Raw genomic sequence first — 18,483 nt, forward strand, 5'->3', positions numbered from 1 at the left:
ACACAATGGAATATCACTCAGCCATAAAAAAGAATGAAATTGTGTCATTTGTGACAACACAAATGGACCATGAAATAGCTCAGAGAAAAACAAATACTGTATTATCTCACTTCATGTGGAATTTAGGAAAAAAAGACAAACTCATAGATACAAACTCATAGACTGGTGGTTGCCATAGAGGGGGAGTGGGGATGGGCAAAATTGATGAAGGGAGTCAAAAGGTCCAAACTTCCAGTTATAAAATAATTATTATGTCATGCGGATGTAATGTACAACATGGCGACTGTAGTTAATAATACTGTATTGCATATCTGAAAGTTGCTAAGGGTAAATCTTAAAAGTTCTCATCACAAGAAAAAAAACTGTGTAACTATGTATGGTGATGGATGTTAACTAGACTTACTGTGGTGATCACTTTGCAATATATACAAATATCAAAACATTATGTTGCATACATGTAACTAATAAATGTTGCATGTCAATTATATAAAAAAAGGCATGTGTTTATATGTTTCTGTACAGACACATATATATTCACCTATTTCTGTAAATTCTGCTAATGGATTTTGCCTAAGGAAAAAAAGGACAACTGACTACAGTATGTCAGATAAATGACAATGAATAAAACCTTATGCAAAATATGATACAAACAAAAGTGTATATGCATATATCAAAAAAACTTACTCACCAATGATTCATCATAATTACCAAGATAAAACATCTGAGACTTCACATTCCAATAGGCAAAAAGGTTATCCAATAGGATTAACTGAAAATAAATCAATTTTATTATAAGCCTCATTTTCATTGAAGATTCTTTAACATATGCTTTTTTCAGAATCGCAAATAATTGGTCATATAACAGTTAAGCAAGTAAACACAATTCACAAAAATCCTTATCTATATATTATCATTTGCCTTCCTAATTAAAAGTATCTTTTGTCAAGCCCATGGGTTGACAAAACGTATTTGTTTATTTTACCTTACGAAATAGTTTCTCAGTTTCATCATGTAAACATGGAATCCAGTATTGATCAGTTGTCTAAAAAGGAAAATAAAAAGCAGTAAAAAACTGTCACTTGCATGTGAAATGGCAGAGTGATAAATAGAATCTATCATGCCCTAGACCAAGTTTCCATTAAAATGTCCTTGAAAACATAACATTCAGGGGCTTCCCTGGTGGTGCAGTGGTTAAGAATCCGCCTGACAATGCAGGGGACACAGGTTCGAGCCCTGGTCTGGGAAGATCCCACATGCTGCAGAGCAACTAAGCCCACGCACCACAACTACTGAGCCTGTGCTCTAAAGCCCATGAGCCGCAACTACTGAGCCCATGTGCCACAACTACTAAAGCCCATGTGCCTAGAGCCTGTGCTCCACAACAAGAGAAGCCACCGCAGTGAGAAGCCCACGCACCACAAAGAAGAGTAGCTCCCGCTCGCCGCAGCTAGAGAAAAAAAAACCCACAGGCAGCAACGAAGACCCAATTCAGCCAAAAATAAAATAAATAAATTTTTTAAAATAATAATAATTAACATTCAGTCAAAGAATATTAACTGAATACTCTGCATTCAAGGATCTCATTGCTTGGTGGAAAAGCAAACTAGCAAACAAATTACAAACAGGTAAGTGCCATTATGAAGGTTAAATACACAGTACTCTGGGAGAACATGGTGGGAGCCTCAATCTCAGGGATGTGATGGCGAAAGTGATACCTAACCTAGTAAGTGACACATTAATAGAAATTATCAATTATCAATTCAGTAGGGAATATGATTCACGGTAGGAAGATATTTGAATATACGACATGTTCAAAGAAGTGAAATAGCCCAATATGGCCAAAGAACATATTCAAAACGGAAAGAGGTAAAATTTGGTATCTTATCTGGGGACAGATTACAAGGGGATTATAAACTATTTTAAGACAAAACTATGGACTTTATTCTGAGAGCAATGAAAAGTCACTGAGGGGAATAAACTGATATCCGATGCTTATGTTAAAAAGATGGTTTTCATTTTTTTTCTAGAGAACTAAATGGACTAGAACAGTGTTGCTCAAAGTTTTCACACAATTAGCATCACCTGGAAGGCTTTTTAAACTAGATTGCTGGGTCCCGACCTGAGTTTCTAATTTAATATGTCTGGGCTGGGGGACAAGTTTCCAAGGACCTCCAAAACCAGTGGTGAAAACCACTGCTGACACAGTTACCAATCACCTTCACATTGCCAAATCCAATGGCTAATTCTCCATCCTTATTTTTCAGCGTTAACAGTAGCATTTGACAGTTTACCTCACCCAACTTTATTGAATAACTTTTGACTTTTCTTTTTTCTCTTTCTGCTTGAGGTGGATCCAAGTTTTAAAAACAAATCATACACAAAAACTTAATGAACATAACAAATAAAAGAATGTAATGAAATCCTATAGAGCAGTTGAACTGAATCAACTGAACTACACATGGCAATAAATACATGTCACAAACAATGTGTAGAGAAAAAGGGAACTTACAGAAGAATCACATAACATATTTATGTAAACTTTTAAAAATCTACCAAATACTACACAGTTTTAATGGCTATATTATATGAAGTTTAAAAACTTAGGATGTTTACCTCTTGGGTGGGAGAGAAGAGTGGAGTGGAACACAAAAGGAATTTACACTTTATTCATAACAGCTTATTCTTTAAAAGTATTTAAAACTTAATCTAAATGACAAATTCAACAATCATGCCTTCTGGATATGAGCAAATGTTTCATAATTCTCTATGTGCTCCTATACTTTTAAAATTTCTCAATTTGAAAAATCAGACAGGAAGAAAGTATGCCACGATTATTAATAATAGTGATGATAAAATGATTTGTTTTTTAGGCTTTTCATGACTTATCAAAGATTCTGAAATGAACAGTACTTTTATTTTGTACTTATGCATTTAAAATTCAGAATGGATTTTTAAAGAAAATAAGTATCAAATATCATAATAGGCAAATAATAATAGGCTCTCACATTTGAAACTAAATTTGACTGTCAACCATTTTTTGAACTGTGAAACTACCTACCCTCAGTTCCAATCCAGTCTATGCACTTCCTGTACCACTTCTATACAGATACCTACTCCTGATGCTGGCATATATTAACAGTAATTACTAATTTAATTAACTATACTGCAAAATTAAATATGGTTGAATTTCTTTTTAAACAAAGTACCTGCATGCTGAGATTCTGAAGGGAAATACCAAATGACAGTGGGTTGTCTCGATTTGTGACCTAAAGAGGAAAACAGAGTAAATTTTACTCAGATTTTTAGTAGTTGTATAAAATTCATATTATAGAAGAACTTCACTTTCTGGGAAGTATGCTATTTTGAACATTCAGAAACATTTTCCAACTTTCCGGAATAATTTTTATTCCTATATTTTTCCTATTACTAATTAAAATATTAAGTATCAATGTATTAGTGTAGTACAATAATAATACATCTGCATAATGTTTTTCAGTCTGCAAAAAAAGAAGTTTATAAAAAAAGTGATTGACCCTCACAATAGAACTATGAGAAGCCAATGATTATGTGTTTGAGAGAATACATGATATAGTTGACATCAAACAATTAGTTAAGTCTAGCTCTAATGATTCCTAGACCATTGCTCTTTCCAGGAAGTAAGCACAGTATAATTTAAAGTATTTTAAAAATATATAACTGCTAAATTCATAACTCCCATCCATCAAAGGTGATTATAATATAAGCAAGGCATTTACCTTCATTATCTGATGTTTGAACATTTTAGGAAAGTGTAATCAAGGCACTAAGGACTGCAAATTACAACTATAATTATAAAAAATAAAGATAATGTCATCTTCAGCTCTATATCCCTCCACTTCCCAGCATCTCATAAGTTGACCACTACAGAGCAGGTGTCAACAAACAGTAAAATAAATATAAACCGTTATCACCTATTAAAATACTTACATCATCTTCATAGCGAATATGGATGTTGGAAATTTTCACTTGAAGATTTTTTATGATCTGAGTAATTAATTTTTCTGTAAAAGTGTCCTGTTTCTCCACCTGATGTTTTTCTACAATTGCAAATATCCATTTTTAATTTGAATGAAAAATACACTCTATGTGTATACACGTATTGACGTAACATAACTGTTACCTTGTTAAAGAAATATATCTGTACTTGTAAACAGAACACTAAAAGCCTGCTTTCCATAAGTCTTACATACCAAAGACTTTCACAGGTGACTAAATGCACACAGTTTTCAAAAGCCACTTTCTTATCCAATCAAACTAAAGCCAAACATGTAGAATTTACTGTGATCAAATTTTATAATTTCTGTTCGCTATACCTGAGTACATAAGGACATAGAAAACAATAAAGATTATTAGGTAAGAATTATAATAGGCTTGTATTAGAAGAGCCAGAAACAGTAGCAAAGAATGAATCTCTGCTAAAATTTATGCTATCATCATAAGTTGTCTGTGGTTAGAAGTATAAAAGAGCTGAATATGCTCCTTCCCCAGTGAATACAAAATAGGAAGATATAAGATCCTTTCCCTCTCTCCTTTTAAGCAAGGATGAAGGAAGTTCATCATTTGTTTCATTTTCCAAAATGAGATTAACTATCTCTTCAATACTTTCCAGGGAAATATAAAGAATTGAGGTTCCTAATTTCTTTTCTAATATGCCTGTGATAACCACTAATTACTAACGTTTTGCCCCCACTTGAAAATGCCAATGAAGGTGATCTCCTTTCCTATTTCTAGTCCTATTCCACCTGTATATACATATTGTCTATCTTTTCCTCTAATGACCTACTACTCCCTAATTCAGCTGACCCAAAAGGTCTCAGATAAAGAAAAGTTGAAGATATCATATGTACATCAAAGACAAGTGTGAGTGAACAAGAGATAAGTGAACATATTTGAATATATTGAAAAGGACTTTAGAATTAAAAAGTGGAAAGTAGAATATAAACTATTTGAAGACAGAACATTTTATTTTAAATGTTGAATGAATCCCACCACTACCTAATAAAATCCTCTGCTCTATAAGTTTATTCAGTCAGTCAATTAAATGCTAAATCTTTCCTTCCCTATCCACTAGTTTCTTTCTGACTTCCTTATCTGGCTCTGATTCCATAATAAATTATTTCACCAACACTTTAAACTCTGTGCTCTCTTTTTTCTCCTTTTCCTCTGTCAATAAAGCTCCAACCCTGCATAAAACCAACAGTCTACTTTTTATATAATCATGTGTATGCCTTGCCAGGTGAGTAGTGGAGAAGAACAATTACAACCGAACAGATTGCAGCTACTGTAAGTTAATCATTACCAACTTCAACTCACCAGCAACCTTACTACATTTCTCCGGTCAACTTGTTCACACTCTCCAGAATAACTATTACAAAATTCTTTTTGATACTCTTCAAAGGTCCAACAACCCTTCCACTGCTCTCTTTACTCTTAGCAAATGACCTTACAACTATGGAAAAAATAGAAGTTTCTTTTCTGCAATCATCACTCAATCAAAACAGCTTTTTTTTAAGATGACCAATGACCTCCATGTCATCAATAATTATTTCTTAATCCTCAATTTACCTGATATCTCAGCAGGATCTGACATATTCTTTGCTTCCTAAAACACTCTTTTCCCATGGCGATATAATCTCCAAATTTCTTTCTCCTTATCTAACCACTCTTTCTTGATCTCTCTTTTTTTTTTTTTTTTTTTGGCTGTTTTCCTCCTCTATACAATCCTTAAATGTTGGATTTCCTTACGGCAGGCTCAGTCCTAGAAATGTTTCTCTTCTCATTCTGTACTGTTGCTGCAGGGAATCTCATTCACACCTTATAGCCTGAACTATCATCCTAATGCTGACAACTCTCAAAAGTATACTGGATAAAGTCGGAAGTGAGATATAATCACAGAGAAGTTGGTGCATTCAGTAAACTACAAAGGTCAGTATGGCTGGAACAAAGAACAGAGAAGATATGAAAGGGATGGGGCCAGTAATGAGGCTGGAAAGGTAGACAGGATTCAAATCATAAGAGCTTTTATGTATCCTGTTGAAGAGTTCAAACTTCTACCTGATAACAGTAAGGTATAACTGATGTAATTTAAGCATGGTTATTTATATTTTATATTTAAGTATAAATAGGAGGGACTTCTGATTAAACATGAGTTGCATCTATTTTTCTATTCCTCAGTAAAAGTAAAGACAAAAGTAAAGGGGAAAAATGGATAAATCTCCAAGACCAAAAGAAAAAGAGTGTAGAAGAAAGAATGAATAAGAGAGAACCTCAAAAATTTAGAAGCTGGAAAGCAGACGGCCTTAGACAACATGACAGAGGAAGAAATCTGATCCTAAATGCCCGTAAATGAAGATGCCAATTGGATTTGGCAGGAGTTCTTGCATATGACACCAAAGGCACAAGAAACAAAAGAAAAAGTAGACAAATTGGACTTCATGAAAATTTAAAAATCTTGTACATCATAGGATGCTATCAACAGAGTAAAGAGGCTACCCAGAGAATGGAAGATAACTTGCAAATCATATATCTAATAACGGATTAAAATCCAATTATATAAAGAACTCCTACTATTCAACAACAACAAAAAAAACAATTAAATGATGGGCAAAAGACTTGAACAGACATTTCTCCAAAGATAACATACAAATGGTCAATAAGCACATGAAAAGATGCTAAAATACTAATTTTTACAGAAATGCAAATCAAAACTACACGAGATACCACTTCATCCCATTAGGACCCTATTATCAAAAATATAGAAAACAACAGATGTTGGTGAGGATGTGAAGGAAATGGAACCCCTGTGCACTGCTTGTGGGATTGTAAAATGGAACAAGTCCCTGTAGAAAACATTATGGCATTTCCTCAAAAAATTAAAAATAGAGTAGAATTACCATATGATCCAGCAACTCCACATCTGGGTCTATACCCAAAAGAATTAAAAGCAGTGTGTCAAAGGGATATTTGTACACCCATGTTCAGAGCAGCATTATTCACAATGGCTGAAGCACAGAAGCAACCCAAGTGTCCACTGATGGATAAATGGATAAGCAAAATGTGGTATATACATAAAACGGAATATTATTCAGCCTTAAAAAGGGAATTCCAACATATGCTACAACATGGATGAAGCTTGAAGACATAATGCTAAGTGAAATGAACCACTTGAAAAAACATGAATACTACATGATTCCACTTACATGAGTACTGAGAATAGTCAAAATCATAGAGACAAAAAGTAGAATTGTGGTTGCCAGCGTCTGGGGGTAATGGGGGAAGAATGGGTGGGTTATTGTTTATTGGGTGTAAAGCTTCAATTTTACAAGATGAAAGAGCTATGAAGAAATATGGTGGTGATGGTTGCAATACAATAAATGTGCTTAATACCACTGAACTGTACACTTAAAAGTAGTTAAGATGGTAAATTTTGTTATATGTATGCCACAATAAAAAAAATTTTTTTTTAAAAAGAGGATGGGGGGAGAAATGAATAACAACAGAGAGGAAAACATAATTACAAGAAGTGTTGCCAGGAAATGTGTTAAATCTCCTTTAATGTTTTTTTACCTGTTTGTCAGCAGGTAAACTGTTTATTATTGCATTTTTTAATTTAAAAAAATAAATGCATGGCAAGGATATTTTGATCAGTACACATATATTTCTTTTAAGATGCTTAGCTATCAAATGAAGGACAGAGGAGCATAAGGTAAGCAGATGACAAGGTTAGGAAAATGACTTTATGTTTAAAGATAAGAGAGGCTACATTATATTTATATGCCAAAGAGAAAGATTCACTAGAAGGAGAAGTTAAGAGTCAGAGTATAGAGTGTAGGTGTTGATGGTGACACCATTACTATCACTAGCATAATAGGAAAGGGGTTAGATTTCTGCAGGACATCTCTGTCACTGACAAAAGAAGTGGATTGAAGTAATGGACCATTTTGGTCTAGGCTGAATAGGAATGGATGTGAGCCAGAAGGTAAACAGATTTGGGAAAATATATCAAGAGGCTAAGTAACTCCAAAAGGTGAGGAATTGATACAATTGGAATAAGAAAGAGAAGACAAGAAAGGTAAGAAAATATACTTGATGAAATTAATTACTATAGTTAAAATCTAAACTTACTCTTATAAGCTAGGGATATTATTTGCACTAAGATAAATTTCTATAAGGTAAAATTTCTGTAAACATGATAAAACATAGAAACCACATTAAAATTCCTCATGTAATAAGATTCTGTCATATTTTTAAAGTAATCTCAGTGCTTCCAGAAGAAAATAATACTCAAATGTGATAAATATTTAGGTCTTTTCCACTTTTCTTATTACCATTCTTATTTGTTTTTACCTTGATCAGCTACTTTTCGTTTTGCTTCTTCTATCCTTTTCAGTTCCTGTTGCTTTGCTTCAAAGAGTTGTTTTTCTTCTTTTAAAGGATCATATTTTATTCCTACAGGAAGTATAAAAAAGGAAGAATCTTAATTACCTTAAATTTACTCATTCCAAAATATATCCTGGAAAATAATCACTAATTCAAAGTCTGCAATAATTAGAGTAAAAACCAATTTATGTTGTATTATCAAATACCAAATTTAAATATTAAAAAAATCTCCAAAAACTCACCAAAATTATTTGAACAAACATAATTATCAAATATAAAGATTTTTCCATGCACAAAAAAGAGTAACTGAAATGATAATGTTTAAAATTTGACTTACTAGAAGAAGGCACTATGAGTAGATAAATGTCTTCCAATAGAGCTTCAACTGGTTGGGTATAAAGATTTTTCCATGGAATTATAAGACTAAGATTACCTACATGAAAAAAAAAGACAAAAAATATTATTCTTTCAACCTAGATTTACTATCAGCTTATTTTCTGTCAGGCATTAAAAGAGATAACAAAGTAGCCTTTGACCTTATGAGCTCATTAACTTTGTAGAAAGCTATTTTACAACCATAAACAAAAAGCCTTTACAGTGATGATTTGAAATTATTTGTACTAGCATTGTTGGAAAATCTACTAAACCATATTCTAAATATTTACAAATTTCTATTTCTGGTGATATGTACCACAAACATACCAATATTATTCTTCCATTAATCAACAACCCTTGATATTATAATATTGATTTTCCCCAATTCTTACTCAAAATCTCTAAGAAATATTTTTCTCATACTTTAAAAAGGTAGGTTACATACTTTATATGTGTATTTTTTATATATAGATTTTACATATATATTACATGGTATATATATAGTATATACATAAGTATGATTATCATAAGTGTATGTACTAACAAATTTCTATGGTAATAATCAAGGATCCTAGGCAATATTAGAAAATCGTTCCAACTAATGAAAATATTTTACTACAACCCAATAGCAAAGTATTTTAAAAAGCACTAGATTTCTAGAACTAAACAATACTATGCAAGGGGCTGATTATACTATTAATTCTAGTTTTATGTATTTACAAAATTTCTATAATAGTTTTTTTTCTCAATATTTTAAAATTTTTTTACAAAGTATGAATCTCTAGATTTAGAAATAGTTGTCATGACTGGGGAAGGGAAAGACTTCTTAAATACACCAGTGTTGCATTAACTGGTTAGTAATACATACTTAGACATGTCGCATTACATAACCCCCAAAATCCATGTTTTAAAAAACCCCAAATTGAGAAAAAGATTTCTTCACAATAAGTCAATTCAGAAAAAAACAAAGTATCTGATTTCTAAAAGAGGAATAACTTTCTAAGTTTTAAAATCAGAGAAGATAGTGACCATTTCCAATTTCCATACTATCCAAAATATAACCAAAATGAAGTGAGCAAATTGGGAAAGATAACTGTAACGAATTTGACAGTTTACTTATAAATGTATCAAGCAGACTGCTTATACACATATACACACATACATTAATAATCCAAAAAAGTAAGTGAATAAAAGGACATAGAACAGTGTGCCACAATAGCATTAAGTATGCAAAGAAACACATATAAAACTAACAATGTACCATTTTTACCATTCAGGTTTTTTTTTTCTTTTTAAAGCCAAACTGTTTTTTTCTCTCCTTATGAAGTGCAGGCTTCTTATAGAAAATTTAGAAAATTCAGAAAAAATATAAACGAAGGTAATTTCAAAAATCTTCCACATGAAAACAATTACTTTGAAAATACGTATTTATATTTGATATGTATATAATTCTGCATGCTAAATGAGGAGAACTTTGAAAGATCAGTAAGATTAACAACCCCCATTAATGGCAAGGGGGTTGACAATATGTTCTTATAAAACTGGCTGTACTACTGTACCACTCATTTGGAAATGTGTACCTCTTTCATTCAACAAACTGTGTTCCTACTATATGCCAAGTATTGTGCTAAGTGAGGATACAATAAAATTAAAATAAAATTTTAAAATTCGGGCTTCCCTGGTGGCGCAGTGGTTGAGAATCTGCCTGCCAATGCAGGGGACACGGGTTCGAGCCCTGGTCTGGGAAGATCCCACATGCCACGGAGCAACTGGGCCCGTGAGCCACAATTACTGAGCCTGCGCGTCTGGAGCCTGTGCTCCGCAACAAGAGAGGCCGCGATGGTGAGAGGCCCACGCACCGCGATGAAGAGTGGTCCCCACTTGCCACAACTAGAGAAAGTCCTCACACAGAAACGAAGACCCAACACAGTCATAAATAAATAAATAAATAAATAAATAAATAAATAAATAAATAAATAAATAAAATAAAATTAAATCCACTTCTCAAAAACCTTACTGTTTAGCAGAAAAAATAAATAATAATGATATTAAAGAATGTCAGGTTCTATGATAGAGATATGCAAACGACACCTTAAATGAGTCTCAAGATTATCTTATGTATTAGGTATTAGCGCAGTGTACCTTCTACCACCTTATATTAACACTGAAAATTACCTTATCATCATTTTTAAACATGGTCAAAAAAGAAAAGAGAAAAAGGAAAGAAGGTAGGTTCTAAATGAAAGCAGGTCGATTTACTGCTCTTATATATATATTTTTTATTTTTCTTGAACTGATGTTAAATTTATATACACTGATTTACAATGAATATAGTTATAAAATTCAATGACTTTTAGAATATTTTCAAAAGGTATGTGAAAATGTTTACTGTAATATTTTTGTACCAATAGAAATATAAGATTACATTGTCCAAATATGCATTCAATGGATTATTACACTACCTTAAGAAATAAGGGAGGTCTAATTAACATGGATTATGAGCAATCTTTATTAAATATCAACTTAAAAATAGAATATAAAATCATACATATACCATGATTATAGGAAGTCAAAATGTTCACATGTAAACAATCATTTAAAAATCTGCAAAAATAAATATATTAGGTGGAAATAAATATATTAGGTGGGTGACATTTTTCCCATCTTATCTATACTAGTCTTTAAATTGTGGGGGTGGGGGAAAGGAGGGAAACAGAATTTGAGTCTCAGCAATGTAAATGTAAATGATAAAAACTTTCTTTGGCATACAGTCTAATACCAACTGTAAGAGCACAAAATTGTGGAGACATTCATCATGTAATTTATATAAGCTTTCAGAATACCTTGTTCCCCAAGTGACACCAAAACACTGCAATAACATTATATAAATTCTACTACACAAATTATCTGTATAACAAAAAAGCTTCCAAGTCACAAATAATAACACTATCATCTTGCACAATACTTAAACCAATAAAGTTTAAACAACAAAGTTAAAATAATAAACCAAAATAATTTAAGAAACCAAACATACATGTCTTTATTAAACATGTTAAAACATCATATTTGAATCAATTATTTCTGTTCAACCAATACATTTAATATGTAAACTACAAAAACTGGAAAAATAATACAAAACAAGAAAGATAGCACAGTGTTTTCCTAGAAAACTAGAAAACTTCCAGAGTGGAAACTAGGTTTTTGATTGGTTCCTAGCCATACTGCCTGGATGATCGAGACCCTACTTCTTATACCACATATCCATGGCCAATCAGAATACAGCAAGGATAACTAGTCAGAAACCTAAGAAACTGAGACAATCATGCTCTCTATTAGATTTAACGCTTTGGATCTCAACTCATTTTAATACTTAACAATATGCATAATTTCACCAGTACTGAACAAGGGATTCACGGACAACATTTTTAAGTTACACAACTAAGCTCTACGTAGATGAAAACACATAATGCTTTTAATTTATGCTCAGAAACATTATAAATATCACATTATAGAGATATTAGACATATTATTCTGGTTGCATGTCCAACAAGAAGGACATTCAAATAATAAGGACAGCTTACCTATATGGCCAACTTTAATTTTAAACGGTACATCCAGTTGACTCTACAAAAAATACACATATGTAAAATATTAGTACATATACAGTTCAACAAAACAGATGACTATTTGTTTCTTCCCAAAATTACTTAAGGGATTTAAGTTAAATTACACCTTCTCTTTACCCTCAACAGTTATTTAAATTTATAAATACATAATTGCAATATTATCTTCAAATCCATAAAATTCAGAGACTGATCACCTTAAAATAACTACAAAAAAGTTCTACAGCAATACTGACCCCTAAGTTACCCATACCAGAATCACTACAGCTTTTACACTGCTTGAAAAAAGGATAAAGAAAGTGGGAAATTCCACTGTCAGTTTGTATTTGTAAGCAGATTAAACTCCATTTTGCAAAAAATATCCTCAAATAAATTTCTCCCCATTCAATTGGGAAACGACAACCTTTTCAATAAATGGTGCTGGGAAAACTGGATATCCACTTGCAAAAGAATGCAGTTGGACCCTTATCTTATGCCATATACAAAAATTAACTCAGAATGAACCAAATACCTAACATAAGAACTAGAACTATAAAACCTTAGAAGAAAACAAAAGGTAAAATCTTCTGGACACTGGACTGGGCAATGATTTCTTGGATATCACATGAAAGGCACAGGCAACAACAACAATAAAAAAATGATGAAGTCAATTTAATCAAAATTAAAATTTTTTTGCATAAAAAAATTTTGTACATAACACTGTTAACAGAGGCATAAGACAACCCACAAAATGGGAGAAAGTATTTGCAAATCATATCTTCTGATAAGGGAAAATATCCAAAATATATAAAGAACCGAAACTAAACCAAAAAAAAAAACTTGATTAAAAAAAAAAATCAGCAATGCTTTTCAATAGACATTTCTCCAAAGAACATATAAAAATGGCCAATAAGCACACAAAAAGATGCTCAGCCTCACCAGTCGTTAGAGAAGTGCAAAGGAAAACCAAAACGATATACCACTTCATACCCATTGGGATGGCTGTTATCAAAAACCAGAAAATAAATGTTGTCAAGGATGTGGAGAAATTAGAACCCTCATGCATTGCTGGTGGGAATTCAGGCATACCTCATTTTATTGTACTTTGCTTTGTTGTGCTTCCCAGATACTGCGGGGGGTTTTTTTGTTTGTTTGTTTGTTTTTAACCAATTGAAGGTTTGTGGCAATTCTGTGTTAAGCAAATCTATCAGCGCCACTTTCCCAATAGCGTTATTTTTTAATTGAGTTATGTAAACTGATTTTTGAGAATACAGTATGAGTAAATATAATTTTTATATGCACTGGGAAACCAAAAAATTCATGTGACTTGCTTTATTGCGATAGTATTCACTTTATTGCAGTGGACTGGAAACGAAACTGCAAAATCTCCAAGGTATGCCTGTGTAAAACGGTTCAACTGCTATGGAAAACAGTGTGGCAGTTCCTGAAAAGGCTAAACATAAAATTACCAAATAATCCAGCAATTTCACTCCTAAGTATTTACACACAGGAACTGAAGGTAAGAACTTGAACGGACATGTATGCTAATGTTCATTGTAGCATTATTCACAAGAGACAAAAGGCAGAAACAACCCAAGTGTCCATCAACAGATAAATGGACAAAATGTGGCATATACATACATTATTCAGCCAGATAAAGGAGTGATTTTCTGATAAATGCTACAACATGGATGAACCCTGAAGGAATTATGCTAAGTAAACTAGACACAAAATGACAAACATAGCATTATTCTATTTATATGAGGTACCTGGAATAGGCAAATTAAGACAGACAGAAAGTAGAAGTTAGCAGGGTATATGGAGAGAGGGAATGGGGAGTTAGGTATTTCTTACTGGTTACAGGGTTCCCCTTGGAGTATCAAAAATGTTTTAGAAATACATACTGATGACAGTTGTACAACACTGTAATTCATGCCACTGTATTCTACAGTAAAAAATGATTAAAATGGTATTAGGACAAAAAACACCTGAAGATGATTGGAGAGGTAAATTAACAATCTAAAATGCAACCATATAGGAAGAGATAAATTTTAGAAATATTTTTAATGGGGAAAATTACAGTCAGTTTGTACTTTTATGGAGATTAAAAGTCCATTTTGCAAAATTCACATTTTACAAAAATTACTTTTTAAAATTTTTCTCAAACTTAAATAATTTAAGATGTTAAAGTAAATCAGGAAGAAGTCTATGTAGCTAACTTCACTAATACAACAATTTTTATAGTCAAAACCTACCAGGGCATTTTCTTTAATTTCAAGATTCTTCAGGGCCACAGCTCCTAAAGAAAAGATTATTAAAAAATAAAATTGAAATTTTCAAATAACTTTTATTTTAACAAGTTAGGTAAACTTCATTCTTAAATGTCATATTAAGGAAAATAATCATAAAAATGTACATAACAGAAACAGAATCCAACTATGATTGTTGGCTCACCTTCATCCTTCAACTTAGTCTAAGCTTGTATGTCTGACCAAAACATCATTTACTATAAGTTCTGACCTCTACAGTTGTAGCTCACTGTTAATGAATACATTTTCATCAAAATTATACAAATATTATGAATTTACCAACACAGCATGATGTAAGAAAATATAGGAAAAAATGAACTGTATTTAAATATATTTGTAATGAACAATTGCAAAGAAATTTTTAATCCATCAATGTGAGGTTAACAAGGATTTCCTAGAGATACTGGAATGTTGTCATATCTTGCTCTGTTTTAATTCTGCTACACAAAATGAATGCCTTCACTTTTAAGCAATAATTTGAATATGAGTAACTGCTGTCTAGATGTTCACATAACGTCTGGGGAAAAAAACAAGAAATAAACATCAGTAAACATCTAATAAAGGTAAGCTGTACAATTAGACAAACTTATTGATCCATTGTGGTAGTGACCAATCAGTGAATGATATAGGTACATGGAGTATCACTTATTGTTTTTTCTACTGTAATGTTCAAATGCAGAGCATAAACTTTTCATTTATGGATAATTCTTTGTACTGGCAGCCTTCAATATACGTTGTGCTCTGAATTTTTTTTCGAATCAATATACTATGCAGACATCAAATGAATTACTGAGTACAACTGAAAAGAAGTGCTATACTGTAAAACATTATTTTACATTAAAATGTATCTTCTATAAACATCTTTAAAGAAGTCTATAATGTTATACAATATCTCCACATACTGGTTAAAAAAATTAAATTTGATAGAAATATTTCTACCAAATATTCTTAACAAAAAAGGGCTCACAGTGCAGCAAAATGAAAAATACATGACACTAAAAAAAAGATTAAGAGATAATGACATTAAAATGTCCAACGAAGTTAATATTTCCACATAAAACTAACTTTAGATGTTTGTAGTACCATTTAAAGTACAAGTGATTTTAGATTTTTGGTTTTTCCGGTTACCATGAGGTTTTTGTATAGCAGTCTATATATATATTGGGTTGGCCAAAATGTTCATTTGGGTTGTTCCGTAAGATGTACAGAACAACCCGAACGAACATTTTAGCCAACCCAATATATATATTTGGCCAACGCAGCATATACATATATATATACATATATATACATATATATATGTGTGTATATATATGTATTTTTTAATATATATATATGCAATTGTTTTAAGTTGCTGATCTCAAATGCATTTTTAAAAACTTGCATTTGTACTCTCCTCCTCTCACAATGACTGTTTTTGATACCACATTTTGTATCTAATTGTTTTGTGTATCCCTTAACTGCTTATTGTGGGTATAGATGATTTTGCTACTTTTGTCTTTTAACCTCCCTACTAGCTTTGTGTGTGGATGATTTCCTACCTTTACTATATGTTTGCCTTTTACCTGTGAGCCTTTTCACTTAATAGTAGTCTTGCTTTGAATTGTGGCCTTTTCTTTTTTTCACCTAGAGAAGTTCCTTTAACATTTGTTGTAAAGCTGGTTTGGTAGTGCTGAACTCTTTTAGCTTTTGCTTCTTTGTAAAGCTTTTCATCTCTCCATCAAATCAGAAGGAGAGCCTTGCTAGGTAGAATATTCTTGATTATAGGTTTTACCCTTTCATCACTTTGGATATATTGTGTCACTCTCTTCTAGCCTGCAGAATTCCTGTTGAAAAATAAGCTGATAACCTTTTGGGGATTTCCTTATGTGTTGCTTTTCCCTTGTTGCTTTTAATATTTTCTCTTTGTCTTTAACTTTTGTCAGCTTGACTACTATGCGTCTCAGTGTGTTCCTCCTTGGGTTTATCATGTATGGGACTCTCTGCACTTCCTGGACTTCAGTGAGTGCTTCCTTTTTCATGTAAGGGAAGTTTTTGGCTATTACGTTTCGTATAGATTGTTATACAAAAACATCATGGTAACCACAAACCAAAAATCTACAACAGATATACACACAAAAAAGAAAAGGAATCCCAAACACAAAGATATTCATCAAATCACAAGAGAAGAGAACAAGAGGAGAAAGAGTGGGAACCTACAAAAATAAGTTCAAAGCAATTAACAAAATGACAATAAGAACATACATATCAATAATTACCTTAAATGTAAATGGACTAAATGCTCCAACCAAAAGACAGAGAGTGGCTGAATGGATACAGAAACAAGACCCATATATACGCTGTCTACAAAAGACTCACTCCAGATCTAGAGACACACACAGACTAAAAGTGAGAGGATGAAAAAAGGTATTCCATGTAAATGAAAATCAAAAGAAAGCCCGACTAGTAATACTTGTAGCACACAAAATCGACTTTAAAATAAAGATTGTTATAAAAAAACAAAATAGGACACTATATACTGATCAAAGGATCAAACCAAGAAAAACATACAATTGTAAATATACATGAACCCAAGACAAGACCACCTAAATATATAAGGCAAACATTAAAAGAAATAAAAGGAGGAATCAACAGTAACATGGTAATAGTAAGGGATTTTAACACCCGCATGTACATCAATGGACAGATCATCCAGACAGAAATCAATAAGGTAACACTGGACTTAAATGACAGACTAGACTACCTGAACTTAACTGATACATATAGAGAATTCGGTCCAAAAGCAGCAGAATACACATTCTTTTCAAGTGCACATAGAACATTCTCCAGGAGAGATCACATGCTGGGCCACAAAGCAAGTCTCAGTAAATTTAAGAAAGCTGAAATCATATCAAGCATCTTTTCCAACCACAACGCTATGGGATGAGAAAACAACTGAAAGAAAAAAATTGCAAAAAACACAAATACATGGGCTAATCAGTATGTTACTAAACAACCAATGGGTCATTGAAGAAATCAAAGAAGAAATTTAAAAATACCTAGAGACAAATGAAAATGAAAAAAAAACGACAATCCAAAACCTACAGGACACAGCAAAAGCAGTTCTAAGAGGGAAGTTTATAGTGATGCAAGCTTACCTCGGGAAACAGGAAAAATCTCAATTAAAAAAACTTAACCTTACACCTAAAGCAACTAGAGAAAGAACAAACAAAACTCAAAGTTAGCAGAAAGAAAGAAATCATAAAGATCAGAGCAAAAATAAATGAAATAGAGACCAAGAAAATAGAAAAGAACAATAAAACTAAAAGCTGATTCTTTGAAAAGTTAAACAAAATTGATAAACCTTTAGCCAGATTCATCAAGAAAAAAAGAGAGGACTCAAATCAATAAAATTAGAAATGAGAAAGGAGAAGTTATAACGGACACCAGAGAAGTACAAAGGACCATAAGAGACTACTACAAGCAACTATATGCCAATAAAATGGACAACCTACAAGAAATGGACAAATTCTTAGAAAGGTACAATCTCCCAAGACTGAACCAGGAAGAAATAGAAAATATGAACAGACCAAGTACAAGTACTGAAATTGAAACTGTGATTAAAAAACTCCCAAAAAACAAAAGTCCAGGACCAGATGGCTCCACAGGTGAATTCTACCAAACAGAGTTAACACCTATCCTTCTTAAACTACTTCAAAAAATTGCAGAGGAAGGAACACTTCGAAACTCATTCTATGAGGCCACCATCATCCTGATACCAAAACCAAAGATACCATAAA

The 18,483-nt window shown here is 32.3% G+C and overlaps 1 protein-coding gene across 4 annotated transcripts in view; it reads right to left on the bottom strand.

The window, feature by feature from the left end:
- Positions 1-18,483, bottom strand: part of VPS13A (vacuolar protein sorting 13 homolog A) — a 265,169-nt gene that overhangs the window by 226,770 nt on the left and 19,916 nt on the right. For all 4 annotated transcript variants that reach the window (XR_014266082.1, XM_082470763.1, XM_082470764.1 and 1 more), the window contains exons 2-9: positions 14,651-14,694; positions 12,375-12,417; positions 8,756-8,851; positions 8,386-8,487; positions 3,967-4,076; positions 3,207-3,266; positions 983-1,042; positions 689-769 (exon numbers count right to left, since the gene is read on the bottom strand). Coding sequence is in view for 3 of the 4 variants with exons in the window: in XM_082470763.1 (XP_082326889.1) it covers positions 689-769; positions 983-1,042; positions 3,207-3,266; positions 3,967-4,076; positions 8,386-8,487; positions 8,756-8,851; positions 12,375-12,417; positions 14,651-14,694 (596 nt within the window). In the remaining variant the exon portion in view is untranslated. The remainder of the gene's footprint in view (positions 1-688; positions 770-982; positions 1,043-3,206; positions 3,267-3,966; positions 4,077-8,385; positions 8,488-8,755; positions 8,852-12,374; positions 12,418-14,650; positions 14,695-18,483) is intronic.

This window comes from Balaenoptera physalus (assembly GCF_965194825.1).
Source record: "Balaenoptera physalus genome assembly, chromosome: 7".
Lineage (NCBI taxonomy): Eukaryota > Metazoa > Chordata > Mammalia > Artiodactyla > Balaenopteridae > Balaenoptera > Balaenoptera physalus.